General features: G+C 44.8%; 1 protein-coding gene across 30 annotated transcripts in view; it reads left to right on the top strand.

Annotated features, from left to right (window-relative positions):
• Positions 1-23,756, top strand: part of SFXN5 (sideroflexin 5) — a 133,387-nt gene that overhangs the window by 11,552 nt on the left and 98,079 nt on the right. For all 30 annotated transcript variants that reach the window (XR_004054294.1, XR_004054306.1, XR_004054302.1 and 27 more), the window contains exons 2-3: positions 3,271-3,339; positions 20,880-20,957. Coding sequence is in view for 12 of the 30 variants with exons in the window: in XM_030920995.1 (XP_030776855.1) it covers positions 3,271-3,339; positions 20,880-20,957 (147 nt within the window). In the remaining 18 variants the exon portion in view is untranslated. The remainder of the gene's footprint in view (positions 1-3,270; positions 3,340-20,879; positions 20,958-23,756) is intronic.

Below are 23,756 nucleotides of genomic sequence, written 5' to 3'. Positions count from 1 at the left end.
AATTTTTAACATCTTATCACATTTCCTTTATTCTCTTTGTCTACAAGTAATTATAAAGTCTGGAAAGATAGCAAATATACATGATATCATCAGGACATCGTCAATCTACATTCAATTATAGTACCTACGTTTCCAGATTTTTTGGCTGCCTTGTATTTTTACACATTATTTTTCTTCAACTATTTACGAATAGATTGTATTCATTCATCTCCTAATACATCAGAGTATATGTCTTTTTTTTGTTTTTTTTGAGACAGAGTCTTGCTGTCACCCAGGCTGGAGTGCAGGGCATAATCTTGGCTCACTGCAACTTCCACCTCCCGGGTTCAAGCAATACTCCTGCCTCAGCCTCCCAAGTAGCTGGGATTGCACTACCACACCCAGCTAATTTTTATATTTTTAGTAGAGGCGGGGTTTCACCACATTGGCCAGGCTGGTCTTGAACCCCTGACCTCAGGTGATCCGCCTGCCTTGGTCTCCCAAAGTGCTGGGATTACAGGGTGAGCCACTGCGCCCGGCCCAGTGTATATCTTTTAAGAACAAGGACATTCTTGGCTGGGCGTGGTGGCTCACGCCTGTAATCCCAGCACTTTGGGAGGCTGAGGTGGGCAGATCATGAGGTCAGGAGATGGAGACCATCCTGGCTAACATGGTGAAACCGCATGTCTACTAAAAATACAAAAAAAATTAGCCAGGCATAGTGTCACAAGCCTGTAGTCACAGCTACTCGGGAGGCTGAGGCAGGAGAATTGGTAACTCAGGAGGCAGAGGTTACAGTGAGCTGAGATTGCACCACTGCACTCCAGCCTGGGAGACAGAGCAAGACTCTGTCTCGGAAAAAAAAACAAAAACAAAAACAAAAAACAAGGACATTCTCTTATATAACCACAGTGTGGTAATTATAGTCAGGAGATTTAACATGGATACAACACTTTTATTAACCTATGGTCCATATTCCACTTTTGTCACTTGTCTCAATAATGCTCTAGAGCATTCCTTCCTCTACGCCAGGATCCAGTCCCGAGTTACACAATGCATCTAGTTGTCTCTTCAGCTTCTTTAATGTGGAACAGTCTCATTCCCACTCTTTCTTTGTCTTTATGACATTGACATATTTGATGAACAAAACCAATTAATTTATGGAATGTCAGTGTGGGTTTGTTTTGTTTTCTCGTGATTAGATTTATTTAGTCGCTGTGGAATATTATGTGAGTGATGCTGTGGACTTCCCCGGTATCACATTTGGAAGAACACAATGTACCACCTGCCCTTCGTTGATCCTTTTAACATGTCCCCGTCATTTTTTAGGGATAAGACTTCATTACTTTTTGGTGCAACAAAATGTACCAGTTTCATCTTGCACCTTCCCTACCCCAGCCTTTGAATCTGCTCCTTTCCTGAGGAACCCTGGTCCCTGTTAGTGGACCAGGATCTGGATGTCATTTGGTCTTTTTGCTTTTCACTTAGTATCTGTCTAGCTCTGTTTATCCCCTTGTTTATTGAGTTGGAATCACACTGCTTATATGCATTTCATAAAATTTTAAGCATTATTCCATGTCATGAATGTTTGAAAACATAGTTTTAAAGGCCTCAGAGTATTCAGTCATATGAATGGACCAGCATTTATTTAACCATCCATCTTTGTAAATAATGCAGCAGTGAATATCCTTGGTATATACACCTGACCAGATCTTTGAATATCTTGGATTGTTTCCTTAGACTACATTCTTAGAGGTGAAATTTTGCCAGGACAGCATTGTGAGCCTCCCTTGTGTATGTCTTTAATGGGGAAATGGTCCAGGCTGTGTGGATTATAAGAGGTTAGGCAGCTGTTTCTATTAGGAATGGACTGAAGGTTGATCTGGTTTGTGAGAGACAGCATCTGGGTAGGGGCAGCATTAGGGGTTAGAGGTTGCTTCATGTAGGGTGCCATGGTGGGAGAGAAATGGAGGTGGGATGAGAACTGGTGTGTGGGAATACTTTGAGGTGACCTGGAGCCTATTGCAGGGTCTTTATTGGGAAGGGAAAGGAACAGGAATTTACTGCAGGGTCTGGTGTCCTACTAAATAAGGGGAGGGAGGCCGGGCATGGTGACTCACGCCTGTAATCCCAGCACTTTGAGAGGCTGAGGCGGGCGGATCACAAGGTCAGGAGATCCAGACCATTCTGGCTAACAAGATGAAACCCCGTCTACTAAAAATACAAAAATTATCCAGGCGTGGTGGTGGGCACCTATAGTCCCAGCTACTCAGGAGGCTGAGGCAGGAGAATGGCGTGAACCTGGGAGGCGGAGCTTGCAGTGAGCCGAGATTGCACCACTGCACTCCAGCCTGGACAACAGAGCGAGAATCTCCATCTCAAATAAATAACTAAATAAATAAATAAATAAGGGGAGGGAATGTGGAGGCTTCTGTTTCCTCCACTGTGCAAAGGATGGTGCTTGGAGAGTTGTGGGGCTCTAGGGAGGAAGTTGGGGCAGAGCCCAGAGTGTAGTGAGGCATGAACCCCCAGCGATTGCAGCTTCCCCTTCATCCCCGACCTTGGCACCCTCTGTCTTCCCCTTGAGCTCGGCTTTGCCCAGCTGGCTTAGTCCCCAGGGCAGAAGGCCCAGCAGCTGGGTTGCTTGGTTTCCTTTCATTGTGCTCTAATGCCTGTGGCGCTTAGCACAAAGCCCTCCTTTTCCACAGCCCCTGCTCTGGGGCAAGGTTGGGGGAGCTGCCTCTTGTCCTGCACCTCAGCAGCTACAGGATTCTGGATGAAGGAGGGCCTGAGGATTGTGAGCTTGGTGCTTTCAGGTTTGAGCTGCACTTGGGAACCTCCCCCTGGAGGCAGAGCTGGACCTTGGGGAGGGACCCTGTGAGGGGCAGGCAGGACGCTCTGTCACTTCAGGTCCTGAGCAAGACAGGGAGGCTGGGAGAGGGCTGGGGCCGGGCCTCACCTTCAACCTACATGTCCAGGGATGCTTGGGAGCTTTTAATAGGCTCAGAATAGATCTCAGGGCATTGGGAGAGAGGGGGAAAAATGGGAGGCACCTGGAAGAGCAGATGGGTCCATCCTTGAGTATCTCAGTGGTCTCTCTGAGTTGACTTTGGAAAACTCTCAGCCTCAGGAAAGCTGTCCTTAGATTTCTGAGGCCTCATTGGCATTTATCACCCACATGGGGAGTCCTGGGGACCGGGGGACCCCAATCATAAAGGGTAGGGCTCCCCAGTGTCTGGAGATGGGTGCACAGCGGCTGATCCGTTCACTCTTCTCTCTCATCCCCTTCAGACATCCTTCTATGGCCGCTTCAGGCACTTTTTGGATATCATCGACCCTCGTACACTCTTTGTCACTGAGGTAAGTCATGACTGTCACCCTCAGTGGCCTTTTGGCCTTTGTACCTTGTCATTTCAGAATATGTGGGTCATTAAGGGAGGGTGAGGATGGGGAAGTGAAAAGAATAGGGGAGGTGGGAGGTAAGAGAGGAAGGTAACAAATTCTATCTACCTGTAGCTATCTATTTATGTATCTATGTGTCTGTCTCTGAGTTCATACATTGTGCTGTATGCTTTTTACATTATGTCATTTGGATCTCACAACACCCCTTCAAGATAGATATTATTGTTATTCTTTAAAACTTTAATGAAATTATTATCAAGTACATAAATTATTTGCTCATTAGAAAAGTTCAAACAGTACAAGTATGTTTAAGTAGAAAAAAAAGTATCCTTTAATCATCCTCCCTACTTAGTTCCCTCCTCCCATAGGTAACAGCTGTTAATGGCTTTTAACATCAGATTAGTAAGGTATAATTTACCTTTCTTAGGTGTGCAGTTCTTTGAGTTTTGACCGTCATATTCAGTCATGTATCCACCATCACAATTGTATTAGTCTGGTCTCACACTGCTATAAAGAAATTCCTGAGACTGGGTAATTAATAAAAGAAAGTGGTTTAATTGTCTCACAGTTCCTCATGGCTGGGGAGGCCTCAGGAAATGATCATGGTGGAAGGGGAAGCAGGCACCTTCTTCACAAGGTGGCAGGAGAGAGAGGAATGGAGGAGGAACTTCTGAGCACTTATAAAACCATCAGATCTCATGCAAACTCACTATCATGAGAACACCATGAGGGAAACCATCCCCATGATGCAATCACCTCCCACCACATCCCTCTCTCAACATGTGGGGATTATGGGGTTTACAATTTGAGATGAGGTTTGGGTGGGGACACAGAAGCAAACCTTATTGACAATCAAGATGTGAAGCATTTTCATCACCCTGACATGTTCCTCATACCTCTTTATAATCAGTTCCTCCCTGTCTCCACCCCCTGTCAACCAGTCATTTGCTTTCTGTTTCTATTGTTTTGCTGTTTCCAGAATGTCATATAAATGGAATCCTACAGTATCCAGCCTTTTGTATCTGGCTTCTTTCCCTTAACACAATGTTTCTGAGGCTGGTGCAATGGCTCACACCTGTAATCTCATCACTTTGAGAGGCTGAGGCAGGAGGATTGCTGGAGCCCAGGAGTTCAAGACCAGCCTGGGCAACATAGTGAGACCTGTCTCTACAAAATTTTAAAAAATTAGCCGAGTGTGGTGGTGCATGCTTGTAGTCCCAGCTACTCGAGAGGCTCAGGTGGGAGGATCGCTTGAGCCTGAGAGGTTGAGGCTGCAGTGAACCGTGATTGTACCACTGCACTCCAGCCTGAGTAACAAAGTGAGACCCTATCTTTAAAAAAAAAAAAAAAAATGCTTTTGGGATTTATTTGTGTCATTGCATGTATTAGTAGTTAATCCCTTCTGACTGCTGAGTAGTGTCCCATTGAAAGGATGTTCCAGAATTTATCCATTCACTTGTTGATAAACACCTTGATTCTTTCCAGTTTTTTGGCTATTATGAATAAAACTATATGAACATTCTTTGTGTGGATGTATGCTTTCATTTCTCTTGAAGGAGTAAGAATGGGAATGCTGGATCCTATGGTAAGTGTGGTAAATATATGTTTACTTTATCAGAAACTGCCAAACTGTTGTTCAAAGGGTTGTACAATTTATATCTCCATCAGCAAATGATGAGAGTTCCAGTTGCTCCAGTATCTCACCAACACTTGCTATTGTCAAATTTAAAAATCTTTTTTTATTTCAGCCATTCTAAGAAGTATGTCTTGACAGATTTTTTTTTTTGAGACGAGTTTTGCTCTTGTTGCCCAGGTTGGAGTGCAATGGTGTGATCTCGGCTCACTGCAACTTCTGCCTCCCAGGTTCAAGCGATTCTCCTGCCCCAGCCTCCCCTGTAGCTGGGATTACAGGCGTGTGCCACCATGCCCGGCTAATTTTGTATTTTTAGTAGAGATGGGGTTTCTCCATGTTGGTCAGGCTGGTCTCGAACTCTCAACCTCAGGTGATCTGCCCACCTTGGCCTCCCAAAGTGCTGGGATTACAGGTGTGCGTCACAGCGCCTGGACTTGACAGATTTTTTTTTTTTTTTTTTGAGACAGAGTCTCACTCTTGTCCCCCAGGCTGGAGTGCGGCACGATCTCAGCTCACTGCTACCTCCACCTCCCGGGCTCAAGCGATTCTCCTGCCTCAGCTGCCCAAGTAGCTGGATTTACAGGCACCCACCACTACGCCGGGCTAATTTGACAGATGTTTTGTATGTATTTACAAATGTATGTAGGAATACATGTACATATAAAATGTCAAATTTTGTTTTGTTTTGTTTTGTTTTGTTTTGTTTGAGACGGTCTTGCTCTGTTGCCCAGGCTGTAGTGCAGTGGCATGTTCTTAGCTCACTGCAACCTCCACCTCCTGGGTTCAAGTGATTCTCGTGACTCAGCCTCCCGAGTAACTGGGATTACAGGCATGCACCACCACATGCAGCTAATTTTTGTATTTTAGTAGCGACTGGGTTTTGCCATGTTGGCCAGGCTGATCTCAAACTCTTGTTCTCAAGAAATCCACCCCTATCAGCCTACTAAATTGCTGGGATTATAGGTGTGAGTCACCGTGCCTGGCCTAAAATGTCAAATATTTATTAAGTACTATGAACAAGGCAATTTGTAAGCATTTTACATGCATTAACTTATCAGATTAACTCAAAGCAGCCCTAAGATGTGGATGCTATTATAAGTTCCAGTTTACAGATGAAGAAAAAGACAGACTGGAAGTTAAGCCTCATGCAAATGGTGCTGGCAAGTGATGGAGCCAGGGTATGAACCTGGGTACACTTGTCTCCAGACCCTTATACTCACCCCATTTGCATTCCTGTTCAAATAACCTGAGTTTGGGGAACTTGCCTAAGATTACATGGCAGAAGGCCCGAGCATTGGCCCTGGCCCTTATGTGGGCAGCACTTCACTGCACATCTTCTCTGTGCTGACATTGGGTTACTTGCTTTAAGCCTTGGAGTTGACCAGCTCTGGGAGAGAAAAGACATGATAGAAGGAGCACAAGGCTTGCTGGGCATCTGGGCCTAGGGCCATCGCCCCTCATGTCCAGGGGAGCAGCCCGGTAATATGAAATGTGGGAATTACCCTGACAGGTGGTTTCCTACTGCATCTCAGAAGGACAAAGGGCATAGGTATTTTAGTAGCTGGCCTGGGCTCTGTCTGGATTCTCCTAAGAAGTGATCAAGGAATAATTAGTGCAATTACATAAAAAGTTGGAAGAGCACAAAACTAGAGAAACTACTTATCTAGCCCACCTAATGTATGATTCTAGAAAGTTCTAGAACTGTGCAAAACAAGACACATTTGCAGTCCTAAAATCTGAACAGAAATGCCATGTATTTGGTGGAGGAGTCAGCCGAGACGTAAAGGATAGAAGTGCTAATGGTAGACTTCAAGGCACATTGAGACATGGTAGAGGGAGACGGGGGAACAGGGAGGTATTTCATTGCTTCCCAGATTACCATGAACAGGCAGGGGTTTTGGTGATGGATGAGCAGCTACGGGACGGCATGCTACCTGTGCCAGGAGGGCCCCCCCGTCCCTTTTCCCAGTCCCTCCTCCTCCCATTCTCAGACCATTTCATTTCACTACTCTCTTCCTTGTACTACAATTTTATTCTTCAACTCTTGCATTTTGAAAGACCCCAATATTCTTTTACATCACTCAATCATTTTTGACCCGTTTCTCCTATGAGTAAATTTTTAAAATTTCGTACCTGAAAAAAACTATTAAATGTCAAAGCAACTTAAATATTTACTGACTAGAAGATAATGAAGGCAACTCCAATTTTAGAATATTTTTCAAATTTCAATGTTCCTTTCCCTCATCAGAGATTGAGATAGACTTTTTAGAAAGATCTGCACCCCTCCTCCGCACTGTATCCCCGTTAGGGATTGTTTCCAGGCTATGTACTGGCCTTTTTGAAAGCTTCTGCCAACAGAAGATCTTCTAGCCTTAAAAAGTCTGGAAGGGCCCTGAATGGGACCTCTAGGCTAGCAAGATAGTGGCCATACCCCTCATTGGCTCTAGCCTAGGCAGGTTATTTAGTGAGGTCATCTCCATCAATGCAATGGGAAATTAGAGGCCTCTGAGTCCCTCCCATGAGCTGTGGGGCACTGGGAGGGCCAGGTTCCTCCTCAATGCTGGAGTCAGTCCACAGACCATGGCTTATAAATACTGTTTTCCTCCCAGGGCCCTGGGAGGGAATGTGGGGTGGTTGCTGCTTAGCTGGAGGAAATTTGGATGAGCCCATTTGTCTGTGATGATGGGAGAGCAGTAGAGGTCATGAGGACTTGAGGAGGTGGCTCTGGAAGCTGGAGGGTCCAGAAGTAGAAAGATCCTAGGTAGCTTGAGCCATCTGGTGACCTGGTTCTGAGGGACATTAGCTGAACCAATGGAGAAACTCCTCTTGAGGGAATTTTGCAGGTACTTCTTTGTAGTTTATAACTGACCATGCTTTAAAAAGATCCCAACCCTTGTATGTGTAATAAGGCAGAGGAAATTTTATTCACTATAATTTTTCTTAGGAAGAAGGCTGTCTTTGTTCTAAGAATGCCTTGAACAAAGCTTCGGAGGAGGAGGTTGCTCTGCTTCACAGAGGAGAAGAATGGTGCATTTTGATCCTAAATGGAGAAAGGAGAGGGAAGGAAGAGGAGGAAAAAAACAGTGGGAGGGCCGGGCGCGGTGGCTCAAGCCTGTAATCCCAGCACTTTGGGAGGCCGAGACGGGCGGATCATGAGGTCAGGAGATCGAGACCATCCTGGCTAATACGGTGAAACCCCGTCTCTACTAAAAATACAAAAAAAACTAGCCAGGCGACGAGGCAGGGCGCCTGTAGTCCCAGCTACTCGGGAGGCTGAGACAGGAGAATGGCGTGAACCCGGGAGGCGGAGCTTGCAGTGAGCTGAGAGCCGGCCACTGCACTCCAGCCTGGGCGGCAGAGCAAGACTCCGTCTCAAAAAAAAAAAAAAAAAAAAAAAAAAAAAAAACAGTGGGAAGGAGACCATAATACTGGGATGAGCTGAAAGACCAATAAAGAGATGCCGCAGTGAGGTGTGGCTGGGGGCTCTTTTGAGATGAGTGATGCTGACTGTGTTTGTGAGAACTGTGAATTTGCACTGTTACTCCTTCTACCATAATTCCTGGAAAGCTGTCATCAAAATATGCCTGGTTTGTGAAATCTCTGCAAGAGATTATTTGGGGGATTTTTTTTTTTTTTTTTTTTTTTTTTTTTTTTGAGGCAGACTCTCACTCACTCTGTTGCCCAGGCTGGAGTGCAGTGGCATCTTGGCTTACTGCAGCCTCTGCCTCCTGGGCTCAAGCACTTCTCATGCTTCGGCCTCCTGAGTAGCTGGGACTACAAGTGCATGCCACCACGCTTGGATAAGTTTTGTATTTTTGTAGAGATGGGGTTTTGCCTTTGGCCAGGCTGGTCTTGAACTCCTGACCTCAAGCAATCCACCTGCCTTGGCCTCCCAGAGTGCTGGGATTAACAGGGATGAGCCACAGTGCTTGGCCATTTGGGGGAATCTTGAAGGGCTGTGAGTCTCCTTGCCAGGGTGCAGTGTGTGCAGAATTATTTTCAATGAAGGAAACCACCGGGAGCTTACAGAAGCGAAAGGGAGAAATCTTTGGCTTTCTCTGTAGGCCAGGGAATTAGATCTAGATCTCTAAGGGCAAGGCTGTATGACATCTGAATTATGGACCAAAGATGGAAGGCATTTGCTATCCTGAATTCAATAATTACTTAAGGAAATGAATGGCTGACAGATTATCATCATGAAGGGCATAGAAAACTAACTGAAATAGTATTAATAGCAACAATTGAATACTAGAACTCGTGTCATAATCTGAAACTATTTGGGGTGTATTATAGGATAGAATAAATAATTATACTGATGTGGAGAACCAGTATTTTCACTGTGGGAGATCAGAGATACAAATATAGAGTAGGGGAAAAGACAGAACTATGTGATGTTGTATTTTAATTGGAGGTACCAATATGCACTCATCACACACACATACACACACACATACACTGTCTCTCTCTCTTAATATTTTCTAATTTTCTGCCTCTGTTTTCTGAAAGGGCCTAGAACTTACGACACCACAGTAACTATGAACACACTTAGTACCCAGATCTTGGTTTCTGCATACCGCTATCCACAAAAAGGAATGAGGGCTTCTTAAATGGTGAATTCCAGGTCTGAGGCTGCAAGTGTTGCTACAGAAAGCAAGGAAGTGCTCAAAGAATGATGGAGACACAGGAACTGGCTTAAAAGGAAATCCTTTGGCTGCATTGGGGCAATTTGAGCGTTAAGAAAAACAGCAATGGATTGTAACACATCAAATTAAAAAAAAAATCTGTGAGTTCATAAGCTATGGTTTGAATGTGTCCACTCCATACTTAATGGTGAATGTGATAGTATTAAGAGGGGGGGCTTTTACGCAATGGTTAGGCTATGACTGGGATTAAGACCTTTATAAAAAAGGCTTCCCACAGCTGTTAGGGTCTCTTGCCCTTCTGCCTTCTTCTCTGTGAGGACATAATATTTCTCCCCTCTGAGGAATGCAGACCTCACCAGACACTGAATGCTTGTTCTTTGATCTTGGACTTCCAGCCTCCAGAGCTGTGAGAAATACATTTCTGTTCTTTATAAATTACCCGCCTGTGGTATTCTGTTATAGCAGCACAGACGGACTACAACAGAAATTGATACCACAGAAGTGGGGTGTTGCTATAACAAATAACTAAAAATGTGGAAGCAGCTCTGGAGCTTGGTAAAGGGTAGAGGCTGGAATGGTTTTGAAATGAGTGCTGGAAGGCTGGGGGTGGTGGCTCACGCCTGTAATCCCAGCACTTTGGGAGGCCGAGGCAGGTGGATCACAAGGTCAGGAGTTCAAGACCAGCCTGGCCAAGATGGTGAAACCCCGTCTCTACTAAAAATACAAAAATTAGCCTGGTGTGATGGCGGGCGCCTGTAATCCCAGCTACTCGGGAGGCTGAGGCAGAGAGTTGCTTGAACCCAGGAGGCAGAGGTTGCAGTGAGCCGAGATTGCACCACTGCACTCCAGCCTGGGCAACAGAGCGAGACTCCATCTCAAAAAAAAAAAAAAAAAAAATCAAAATAAAAAGTGCTGGAAAAAGTCTCATTGCCATGAACAGAGCATTAAAGGCGATTCAGGTGAGGGCTAAGAAGAGAAGAGCCGTAGGGAAAGCCTCCTTCCTTTTAGAAGTAACTTACGGGATAGTGACAGTGAAGACCCTTCTGATAAGGCATGAGACAGAAATGAGGAACAAGGTACTGGAAATGGGGGAAAGGCCATTCTTACTACAGTGACAAAGAACTTGGCTAAATTATGCCTATGGAAGGCAGGACTTGAGAGCAATGAACTAGGATATATGGCAGAAGAAATCTCTAAGCAGCAAAGCATTCAGATGCTTCATGGCTTCTCTTAACTGCTTCTAGTAAAATATAAGAAGAGCGAAACAATTCAAAGGTAGAATTTATAATGAAAAGGGAAGCGGAACATACATATTTGGAAAATTCTCAGCCTGGCCATGTAAAGAATAAAAAATTATGTTGAGGAGAAAAAGCCAGCAGTGTGGCCAAGTGACCATTTGATAAGGAGATTAGTATGGCTAGAAGGAAGCCAGGTGCTATTCATTAAGACAATGGGAGAAAGACCCCCGAAGGCATTTCAGATCTTTGAGGTTGCCACATCCATCACAGACCCAGAGTGCCAAGACCTTAGGGGCAGAAGTTTCTTTTTTTTTTTTTTTTTTTTTTTTTTTTTTTTTTTGAGACGGAGTCTCGCTCTGTCGCCCGGGCTGGAGTGCAGTGGCCGGTTCTCAGCTCACTGCAAGCTCCGCCTCCCGGGTTTATGCCATTCTCCTGAGGGGCAGAAGTTTCTAAGGAGGGGTGCAGAGTGTCTATGGGACTTCAGGGCTCACTGCCCCTTGTCTCTGCCCACTGTATTCTGGCACATTGCTTCTCAGCCACCCCAGCTGTGGCTCAGGCAGACCCAGGTGCAGCTTGAGCCACTGCTCCAGAGGGCAGAAGCGTAAGCCTTGGCAGCATCCATGTGGTGCTAACTCTGCAGGTGTGTGTGTGAGCTGTGGCTGCGGCGCTACCTCCACCCAGATTTCAAAGGATGTTGCAGACAGCCTTGAGGCCCAGGCAGAGAGTTGCTGCAGGGGTGGAGCCACTGCAGTTTCCACCTGGGCAATGCTTAGTGGCATTGTGGGGATAGGGCTGTCTCTGCAACCCCAGAGCAATAGAGCCACCAGCATGCAGCACCAGCCTGGAAAAGCCGCAGGAATGCAACCTCAGTGTGTGAGAGCTGAAGCGTGGCTGTCTGGCAAAACCATGGGGTTGGGGCTGTCCAAGGGCTTGGGGGCCCAACTCCTGCCCCAGTGTGTCTGGTAAGGCAGGACTTGGAATCAAAGATGATTTTCAAGATCAAATGTTGTTTGCCCTGTTGGATTTTAGATTTACCGAGGACCTGGTACTCCTTTTTATTTTCATACTTCTCCCTTTTGGAAGATAAATATTCGTCTTGTACCTGTCCCACCATTGTACTTTGGAAGCATGTACCTTGTTTGAGTTTACAGGCTCATGGCTGGAGGGAAATTTGCCTCAGGATGAATTACACCTTTGGGTCTCATCCATATCTAATTTAGAGGATTCTAGATGAGACTCTGGACTTTAGACTTTAGAGTTGCTGCTGGAATGACTGACTTTTGAGGCTACTGAGATGGAATGAATATATGTGAAAAGGACATAAATTTTGTGGGGGCAGGGTAAGATGCTATGGCTGAAATGTGTCCCATACAAAATTCAGGTGTTGAAACTTAATGCCAAATGTAATAGTATTAAGAGGTGAGATCTTTAAGAGGCAATTAGGTCATGAGGGTCCCTCCCTCATGAATGGAATTAAGGCCCTTGTAAAAGAGGCCTGGCCAGGTGTGGTGGCTCACAGCTGTAATCCCAACACTTTGGGAGGCCAAGGGTCAAGAATCACTTGAGCGCAGGAGTTTGAGCTAAATTTTTTGAAAAATTAGCTGGGTGTGGTGGCATGCACCCGTAGTCCCAGCTACTCAAATCGGTTGAGCCTGGAAGGTTGAGGTTGCAGTGAACTGTGATCATGCCACTGCACTCCAGTCTGGGTGACCGAGCAAGATCCTGTCTCAAAAAATAAAAGAGGCTTCACACAGGGTTTGGCCCTCTTGCCGTTCTGTCGTGTTGAGGAACAGCCTTCCTCCCTTAAGAAAAATGCTGCCCTCACCAGATACCAAATGCTGGTTCTTGATCTTGGACTTCCAACTTCCAGAACTGTGAGAAATAAATTTCTGTTCTTTATAAATTACCTAGTCTGTGGCGTTCTGTTATAGCAGCACAGATAGTCTAAGATAACATAGTAAAACTAAAAATGTGGATGAGGAAACTCTTCTTTTTACCTTTAGTAACTCTCAGTGAAGTAACTGATTCTGTCCAAGATCATGAATAAATACTATTTCCAAAGAGTAAAATATTATTGGGAAACCGAATGCTCATTTGCTTTCAAAGTATCACCCTGCGGATTACTTAGCAATTACAAAGGAGAAAGGGTACCTTTATAATGGAGAACCTTAAAATGTCTTTCATTCAGAAATCTTGCTTCCACAAATTTATCCAAAGGAATTAAGTACAGTGAGATTTATATACAAGGGTATTAATTGCAATGTTATTTATAATGGTGGACACCTTTTAGCAAGATGACCAAACTTAGCATCCCTAACAATTGAAAACAAACTGACATTGTGTGTTTCCTGATGTGATGTGATTCTGGTAGTAATTCCTAAATACTGGAAGACATATAAAAGTCTAAAGAAAACAAAAAACTGTTTATCATCCAACCTGCTAGAAATAATCAACATTAACATTTTGGTGCATGTATATGTACAATATTGGGATGACTGGCTGGGTGCAGTGGCTCACACCTATAATCCCAGTACTTTGGAAGGCTGAAGCACTGGATCACCTGAGGTCAGGAATTTGAGATCAGCCTGGGCAACATGGTGAAACTCTCTCTCTACTAAAAATACAAAAATTAGCTGGGTGTGTTGGGACATGCCTGTAATCCCAGCTACTCAGGAGGCTGAGGCACGAGAATTTTGAACCCGGGAGGTGGAGGTTGCAGGGAGCTGAGATCACATCACTGCACTCCAGCCTGGGTGACAGACACTCTGTCTCAAAAACAAACAGAACAAACAAAAAAATAGGGATGACTGATATAATATGTATATATCTATATCTCTATATAAATATAGGGAATCATATGTACATATGCATGATATGTGTATATACATGATACATAGATGTCATACGTGATTATATAGCAATGGATATCCATGGTATCCATGATACCTAGAGTATATACTTTTATCTATGAATATATGAGCATTTTTTCATGTCATGAAATGTTTCAAAATGTGTTTAACTGCATAATAATTCATCACATGGTTATTCTATAACTTAATTATTTACTCTTGTTGACCATTTAGGTGGTTTCAAGTCTTTTTCATAAATAATATTGCAGTAAATATCCTCATACAAAAATCTCACTGTACTTTCTTTAATTCCTTTGGATAAATTTCTAGAAGTGGAATATCCAGATGAAAGACTTTAGATAAATATTTCCAAATTTACTGTATTAGTTTGTTCTCAGGCTACTAATAGAGACATACTCTTGAGTCTGGGTAATTATAAAGGAAAGAGGTTTAATGAACACATAGTTCCACATGGCTGGGGAGGCCTAACAGTCATGGTGGAAGGTGAAGGAGGAGCAAAGTCAAATCTTACATAGCGGCAGGCAAGAGAGCTTGTGCAGGGGGACTCTCATTTATAAAACCATCAGATCTTGTGAGACTTATTCACTACCATGAGAACAGTATGGGGGAAATTGCTCCATAATTCAATTATTTCCACCTGGCCCTGCCCTTGACATGGGGGGATTATTATAATTCAGGGTGAGATTTTGGTGGAGACACAGCCAAACCATATCATTGTCCTGCAGATTATACCAACCTGTACCAAGATTTTATATACATATGTATATATGTATACACATACACACACACACACACACATATATATATATATATTTTTTTTTTTTTTTTTTTTTGAGATGGAGTCTTGATCTGTCGCCTAGGCCAGAGTGCAGTTGTACAATCTTGGCTCACTGCAACCTCCGCCTCCCGGGTTCTAGCAATTCTCTGCCTCAGCCTCCTGAGTAGCTGGGATCACAGGTGCCTGCCACCATGTCTGGCTAATTTTTGTATTTTTAGCAGAAACAGGGTTTCACCATCTTGGCCAGGCTGGTCTTGAACTCCTGACCTGGTGATCCATCCGCCTTGGTCTTCCAAAGCGTTGCGATTACAGGCGTGAGTCACCACGCCTGTCCCAAGATTTTATGTTTATAGTCCCAATAGCAGCAAGTGAGGATGTACATTTAAATGAATTGTAGAAAAAAAAAAAAGGAAAAAATAACCAAACAGAAAAAAGAAAAAATGTATTTTAGACAGCGCTGGATAGTGTAACTTTAAAATCTTTAAAGGAATTTTTAAATTTAAAACATCCCCATTGTCAGTACCCTTATATACTTCAAGTTCTTGTCCATCTGCAAACATTTTGGCAATTATGACATTGAACATAAACTTTTTATTCTTTTCATTTCGAGGTCTTTATAACTTTAAAAATAATTTTTGGGGTGCAGTGGCAGTGATCATGGTTCACTGCAGCCTTAGCCTCCCAGGCTTGAGATCCTCCCATCTCAGCCTCACAAGTAGCTGGGACTATACCAAGTCTTTATTATTTTTAAAAATCAAGTTTTGTGGCATAAATAACCATCCCATTAAACCATTAGACTTATTGGTGTAACAGATAGGTTGTTTCCTATCTTCCTGGACAAAATAGTCTTAGACATACTACTTTTTTTTTTTTTTTTCAAGATGGAGTCTCGCTCTATTGCCCAGGGTGGAATGCAGTGGCATGATCTCGGTTCACTGTAGCCTCCACCTCCCGGGTTCAAGACTCTCCTGCCTGAGCCTCCCGAGCAGCTGGGACTACAGGTGTGTGCCACCATGCCCAGCTAATTTTTGTATTTTTAGTAGAGATGAGGTTTCACCATGTTGGCCAGGCTGGTCTCAAACTCCTGACCTCAAGTAATCTGCCTGCCTCAACTTCCCAAAGTGCTGGGATTACAGGCATAAGCCACTGCACCCAGCCAACATATCACTTAGTTTTTGCTAAGTTTACATTTTAGAGTAAATTCCAAGAGTTGGGTAGCCAGGCTGGAAGCCATGGTTGTTTTTAAAGTTCTTGGGATAGGTGGATCAGTTTCTTTCCTGTCATGCTGCTGGAACTGCATCAGTTTACCTCACTCGGCCTCCTAAGGTGACTAGAGGTTAGGACAGGGAAAGCCACATGTCCCTGGTTCCCCTTCTTTGGGCCTCTGGTGGGCTCCTGGCTGATGGGAGCCAAGGACCCATCGCAGCACAGACAGGTAGAACCCTGGGAGTTCCAGGACTGCTGGATGGGAACATGGAGTTGGGGATGGCTGAGGGAAGACAAGAGGAAGGCTTGGGACTTTGCCTGCATGTAACCATTACCTTTGGCCTCCAAGACCCACTGCTTGGAGGTGACTCTAGTAATGGTCAAGCCGTGGTAAGGATACATGGCCCTGCCCTCAGCAGTGCAAGATTGGCCCGGTGAGAACAGTCAGCTACTGAACCATCAAGACATGGTGGAACATAACCTCCCTGCTATCCTGCATGCCCCACTGCCAGTTCATCCCCCCAGCACCCCCGCCACAGTCTTTTAGTTCTATAACCATTGGAGCTTCCAAACTCTCTGCTTTGCTTGAAATGGCCCATGTTTCAGCTGTACCTGCTTCCTCTAAGTATGTTTGTTTTTTCTGTGTTAGGCTGGACTCAGCTTTGAGAGTAAAAGAGGCCATTTCTTTTTCTAGCCTGGGGTGCCCTGCCTCAAAGGCCATCAGTTCTAGGGGGCTTTGGGCATTGCTGAGGTTTCTTTGGGAGATGGTTGCTGCCATGAGTACAGCAGGTTCTTCTGTGTGGATGTCTCATGGAAATGGCTTGGAACTAGAGTTGAGGTTTCCTGGGATTTCTAGGTGTCACTCACCCACTCTGTGATATTGGGCAAGGAAGTACCCTTCCCTCTTGGCCCCAGTTTTCTCGGAGAGGGGATGGCCGCCATGTTTCTAGGGTGTGCACATACAAAGGGGTAATCTTATCCACATCCCATGTGAACAGGGCATGGTCTCTCCAAGAAAAGATGAGTTTTGCTTCGGATGACTCTTCCTCAGCTTTCCTTTTTGTGTCCCTTTTTCTTCCTTGTCCCTCTGTCCCCATTCCCCTCCATTGGGGTATCCTGCCCTCTTCCCACCCTTTCCCCTCAGGCGGGGCCTTGAGGCAGGACCACTGGGGCCAGGATTCTCCTCTGTTCAAATTCTGTGCTGCTGGAGCTGACCTCCTGGGTGCAGACCCCTCCAGAGGGATCTTCTGGAGACCACACGCCTCTCAAATACATGGAGGGACTCTCATGGTGACACTTGCTGGCAGGCTGGCGATGGAGTAGTGTTTGGGAAGCAGCAGCCTGGGCTGTGTCCTCCCGCTAATCCCAGCCGGGGCCCCTCACAGCCTTTGTGTTCAGGAGCTGGTGCCTGTTTGTTCCTGGTTGAAAAGACTTCCTGCAAAGTTCACCCTGCCACCAATCTCCCAGCTTTCCCCACCCCTCAAATACCCGGGTCCTTCTGCTGAGTGTCACAGTCCAGGGGCGTGTGAAGGGTTTGAACAGGGAGACTCTCCTCCCATTTCCCAAGTGTCTGTGATATAGGCCCTTTCTCTGAAGCAGGGACACCAGCCCCCAGAACAGCCAGGCCTCAGGGCCCTGTCCAGACAGGTGGCCTAGGGCCTTGCCTGTCCCACAGGCCTGGGGCCCCAGCCCCTCAGCCTTTGACAGAGGTTTCGTAAGGTCCAAGGCCAGCCTGTAGCTCTCAGAGGCAGGTTCCAGCTTCCTTCAGTCCTGGGCCCTCAGATTTGTCTGCAGGAACCTTGGATCTCGTTCTCTCTCAACCCATGCCCTTTGCCAAGATTAGGGCTCTTTGGAATTTATTCTTTTGTCAGGAGGGCTCCCTTTGATGACTGTGTCAAGTAAGATGGAATCTGGCCAGGTTGTTATAGGAACTCAGGAGAATCCCTGGAGTGGCAAAAATAATGAGAACACGGGGCCATTCACCATTCAGCGTTGGAAAGTAGAGCATTCATTGTCCAGGTCCGGAGGGGCAGGCTTAGGGGTGGGGGCCTCGCTGCATCACTAGGAGGCTTTGGTGGTATTGAAGGAGTGTGTGGTGGGGTGTGCAGAGTGAGGGTCTGACTAAACTTGGTTCAAATACTAAATCACCCACTTACTATTTGTGTGACCTTAAGCAAGTTAAAACAAATAACACAATCCAATTTTGTTGATTAAATGTATTATGTCTAGAAGAAAAATCATCCTCACTTTTGGAGTTGTTATCTTAGGGATATGTTTACAGATTTAAGATTACTTTTTGTACTTTTCCACTTTTTTTCCTGATATTTTCTTTAAACAGCATGAATTACTTGTACAATGGGGAAAAAAATAAAAACAACCACAAAGCTATCTCCACTTTGGAAATGAACAGTATCCAGGAAGGGGCTCTTTAGAATCTAGGAGCTGCTAGACCCTTCCATGTTTGGAAGGGGAGGGACAGTACTTTTCAGACTTCAGGCCATTTCAAGTAAGAAAAGTGTTCCTGGCCCCCTGGCTGCCTACAGTTCTGTCTTGGGCCAGGCCTGGCTTAGACCAATGCTGGCCACCACAGCGTTTCACATGTGGGTGCTTCACATGCAGGCCTGTGGGGTCGAGGGTGGCCTCACTGGTTTGTCTGTGTTGGCAGTTATTCGTGCTGCCATGGTACAGGAGGTAGCTCTTCATTTCCCACTCTGGCAGCCAGTTCAGAAAACCCTGTCTGCGCTACTGAGGGCCCTTCCTGAGGCTACATTCTTCTTTTAGACTAAGGGGTTTATGTTGAGGTCTCTGCACTCCTGTGCCTAGCGAGTCTCATCTCTCTATCAAAAGGGGAACACGGCAGCTTCACTGGGTTTCTTCCCCCATGCTGGGCTTCCTTAGTGTCTGGGTCCCTCATCTGGGCCTTGACATGAGCTTCCTTCTGTCACTGTTGTCTGTTTATTGTTTTTTTGCTGTTGTTGTTTATTTATTTATTTATTTTTGAGACAGTGTCACTCTGTCGCCCAAGCTGGAATGTAGTGGTGCGATCTCAGCTCACGGCAACCTTTGCCTCCCAGGTTCAAACGACTCTCGTGTCTTAGCTTCCTAAGTAGTTGGGACTACAGGCGCCCACCACCATATCCGGCTAATTTGTTTGTATTTTTAGTAGAGATGGGGATTTTGTCTCAAACTCCTGGCTTCAAGTGATCCACCTGCTTGGCCTCCCAAAGTTCTGGGATTACAGGTGTGGGCCACTGCACCTAGCCTGTTGTTTTTTGAGATAGGGTCTCATTCTGTCACCCAGGCTGGAGTGTGGTGGTACAGTCACACCTCACTGTAGCCTTAACCTCCCAGGTTCAGTCGATCCTCCCATCTCAGCCTCCTCAGTAGCTGGGACTACAGGCACTCGACAGCATGCCTGGCAAATTTTTTTTTTTTTTTCTGAGACGGAGTCTTGCTCTGTCGCCCAGGCTGGAGTGCAGTGGTGTGATCTCAACTCACTGCAGCCTCTACCTCCCAGGTTCAAGTGATTTTCCTGTCTCAGTCTCCTGAGTAGTTGGGATTACAGGTGGGCGCCACCATGCCTGGCTAATTTTTGTGTTTTTAGTAGAGACGGGGTTTCATCATGTTGGTCAGGCTGGTCTTGAACTCCTGACCTTGGGATCCACCCACCTCAGCCTCTCAAAGTGCTGATATATAGGCATAAGCCACTGTGCCCGGCCCATAATTTACTTTTTAACTACTGCGTAATAGTTATTGTGTGCATATATTGCTGTTTACTTACCCATTCTACAATGAATTATTTGCAGTTTGGGGCTATATAAATGCTGCTGCTATGAACATTCTTGCACAAGTCTTTTGGTGGGGACAAAGGCTACCTTCTGTCACTGTTACTGTCTCTTTAGCTTTTAGACTTAAAAAATCATACAGTTTTATCCTTTTTTTCTCTTTCTCCCCATCAGTTACTGTAGCCATATGTACTTTAGTAGGTAAATCTCTGCCAGTGTTTTTAAAATGTTGAAAAGAAATTATATAAGTGCTACTTAAATACGTTCTCCTGGCCGGGCACAGTGGCTCACATCTGTAATCTCAGCACTTTGGGAAGCTGAGGCAGGTGGATCACTTGAGCCCAGGAGTTTGAGACCAGCCTGAGCAACAAGGCAAAACCCTGTCTCTACAAAAAATAAATTAGCCAGGTGCAGTGGCGCGTGTCCATAATCCCAGCTACCTGGGAAGCTGAGGTGGGAGGATCACTTGAGCCTGGGCTGTTGAGGCTGCAGTGTGCTGAGATCATGCCACTGCACTCCAACCTGGCTGATAAAATAAGACCTTGTCTCAAAAAAAAGAAAGGAAAAAACCCTCCTTATAAAAGCTTTCCTTTTTTTTTTTTCTTTCTTTTAGACTGAGTCTTACGGTGTCCCCCAGGCTCACTGCAACCCCCGTCTCCTGGGTTCAAGTGATTCTCCTGCCTCAGACTCCTGAATAGCTGGGCATATAGGCATGTACCACCATGCCCAGCTAATTTTTGTATTTTTAGTAGAGACAGGGTTTCACCATGTTGGTCAGGCTTGTCTCAAACTCCTGGCCTCATGATGAGCCCGCCTCGGCCTCCCAAAGTGCTGAGATTACAGGTGTGAGCCACCACGCCCGGCCTAAAAGCTTTCAACATTACATTAAGATTAAAGTTCCTTATGATACCCCTTGCCAAGTCTTGGCCCTTTCCTCCTACCCTGAGGTAATTCCGGCCACCAGTTTGGTTGTTCTCCTTCTAGGACTTTTCTGATACATCGACATATATAAATGTTCACATAGGAAATATTATTTGATACGTGTGTGTTGTTTATTTGGTACAACAAACAGCATCATACTGCTTGGCCATTCGCTTTTTCACTCAACAAAATATCTTGGGGAGATGACCATGGGAGCACACGTAGCTAGCTCTACTTCATTTTTTAAACTGCCATGTAAGAACATTTAGGTGGTATTTCTTCGTGATTTTGTGTGTCTCATGAACTGAGGGCAGTCCTGAAGCCTTGCGCTGGCAGTATTTGATACTGATATAATCCCACAAAAGAAAAATTTGCAGGAGCCCTTGATCTGTGCCCCTCAATGTCTCCTTTCTTTCTTCTGCAGAGACGTCTCAGAGAGGCTGTGCAGCTGCTGGAGGACTATAAGCACGGAACTCTGCGCCCAGGAGTCACCAATGAACAGGTAACTCTGTGGGAGGTGGGAGCATGGCCGGTGGGGAAGGGAAGGAAAGTGAGAAATTCCCAACCCCTTCCCTGCAGCCAGAACCACTTCTTTCCTGTATCTACTTCTGCTGGTACATACCCCTGTGGACTAAAAGCTCTTTGAAGATGCTCAGATCTCTCCTGTGCTCTAGGTCCAGTGGAAAGCATGGAGGCCGATAAGGCTAGGGTGGTCCAAAGGCAGTGGCTTGGTGAAGCCAGCCTGCACTGGCTTGCAAGAGCTGATTGTGGGCATTTCTTCCCAATTCCACGATCAGGGACAACACAGTGGGAAATCAGCCATGATGGGAGTATTTACACCATAGACGTTGGCAAATGCTACAAATCAGGACTTTTTCCCCAGAGAATGGATTATTAAACGTTTACCAGCATACCACTGTTCAAAAATTCAAGTTAAGGGTGGGAAATTGGGGAGGATGTTGAGGATTAGGATTAGGATACTGTTGTCTTATTCTTTTTTAATATCGTATAGGAACTCGCATTAGAGATACCTGAAATGTTGAAGGTGGTGTTTTGTTTTGGAGAGGGTAAGGGAATGTAGTAGTTAATGATTACAGAGACTGATGGTTCATGTGCCAAAGTCTATCTTTTTGTTCATAAACTTTATTTCAAAAGCTTTTTCAAACATTAAACATTTTCAAAGTCATGTGTGTGCATAATTCAAGAAGTCAAATAGTACTAAAGTGCTTGTAAGGGGCTGGGCATGGTGGCTCACACCTGTCATCCTAGCACTTTGGGAGGCCGAGGTGGGCGGATTGCCTGAGCTCAGGAGTTCGAGACCAGCCTGGGCAACATGGTGAAACCCTGTCTTTACTAAAAGACAAAAAATCAGCCGGGCATGGTGGTGGGTGCCTGTAATCCCAGCTACTCATGAGGTTGAGGCAGGATAATCACTTGAACCCGGGAGAGGGAGGTTGCAGTGAGCCAAGGCTGCGCCACTGCATTCAGCCTAGGGAACAAAGCGAAACTCTATCTCAAAAATCAATAAAAATAAAATAAAATAAAATAGTGCTTGCAAGGAAAAATAGTATATGTTCCCCATCCCTTCCCAGTTCCCATGCCTGTTCCCCAGAAGCAACTACTTTTTGCTGTTCTGCAGATAGAAATTTATATTTTATCTTTCAGACCAATATGCTTATCTACACTGCTATTTCTCAATTAGTTCCTTTGGATTATCTATTACGGTAGTTGAGGATTCAGCTCTCTTGTCATCCACCCCTCTAAACACACTTCTTTTCCCCATCCATATCCACTCTTGAAATAGTTATCATGGTTTTGGGGCCTATACGTATTCAGTCTTCATGTTGTTAAAATTATGGAAATAACATTTACTGCATAGTCAGACTGTTTGTATCACGATTATGTCTCTTTTTCAACTTTGTTTTATCTGGAGTTAATAACTACCTCAGATTTTTCTTTGGCATACTTTCCTTTGTACCATCTCTCACTCTCACTGTACCCTCCCACGGCCTTTCAATACAGTCATGCACCACATAAAGACATTTTGGTCAACAAAGGATCACATATATGACAGTGGTTCCATAAGATGATAATGGCGGTCAGGCGTGGTGGCTCATGCCTGTAATCCCAGCACTTTGGGAGGCTAAGGCGGGCGGATCACTTGAGGTCAGGAGTTCGAGACCACCCTGGCCAACCTGACGAAACCCTGTCTCTACTAAAAATACAAAAATTAGCCGGGCATAGTGGTATACACTTATAATCCCAGCTCCTTGGGAGACTGAGGTAGGGTGATCACTTGAACCTAGGAGGTGGAGGTTATAGTGAATCGAGATCACGCCACTGCACTCCAGCCTGGGCAACAGAGTGAGACTCTGTCTCCAAAAAAAAAAAAAAAAAGATGATAATGGAACTGAAAAATTCCTGTTGCCTGGAGTTGTCTTGATGATCCTGACCCTGTGCAGGCCTAGTCTGTTTGTTTGTGTCTTAGTTTTTAGCTAGTTTTAAGAGTTTAAATAGTTAAAAAAAAAAAAAAAAAGTTGAAAGTTTTAAAATAGAAAACTTATAGAATAAGGATATAAAGAAAAATATTTTTGTACAGCTGTACAGTGTTTGTGTTTTAAGCTAAGTATTACAAAAGAGTTAAAAATTTAAACTTTAAAATTTTATAAAGTAAAAAATATACAGTAAGCTAAGGTTCATTTCATTGAAGAAATTTTTTTTAAGAGGCAAGGTCTTGCTCTGTCACCCAGGCCTGGAGTGTAGTGGGGCGATGTAGCTCACTGTAACCTCAAACTCTCGGGCTTAAGCGATCCTCCCACCTCTGCCTCCCTGAGTAACACACCACCACACCTGGCTAATTTAAAAAAAAAATAAATTTAGCGTGCTTAAATGTACAGTGTTTATAAAGTCTACAGTACTGTATACTAATGACCTAGGCCTTCACATTCACCCACTACACACTCAGTGATTCACCACAGCAACTGCCAGTCCTGCAAGCTCCGTTCATGGTAAATGCCCCATGCAGATGACCTTCGTTTATCTTTTATGCCGTATTTTTACTGAACTGTTTCTATACACAAATATACACAAACTGTTTACATACACAAATATCTACCATTGTGTTATAGTTGTCTATATATTCAGTACAGTAACATACTACCCAGGCTTGTAGCCAAGGAGCAGTAGGCTCTACCTACCATGTAGCCTAGGTGTGTAGCAGGCTTGCCCATCTAGGTTTGTGAAAGGATGCTCTGTGCTGTTTCCACAATGATGAAATCACCTAATGATGCATTTCTCAGAA

The sequence above is a fragment of the Rhinopithecus roxellana genome, chromosome 17, assembly GCF_007565055.1.
Source record: "Rhinopithecus roxellana isolate Shanxi Qingling chromosome 17, ASM756505v1, whole genome shotgun sequence".
Taxonomy (NCBI): Eukaryota; Metazoa; Chordata; class Mammalia; order Primates; family Cercopithecidae; genus Rhinopithecus; species Rhinopithecus roxellana.
Note: the sequence above shows the minus strand (reverse complement) of the source record. Positions and strands in the feature narration are given on the sequence as shown.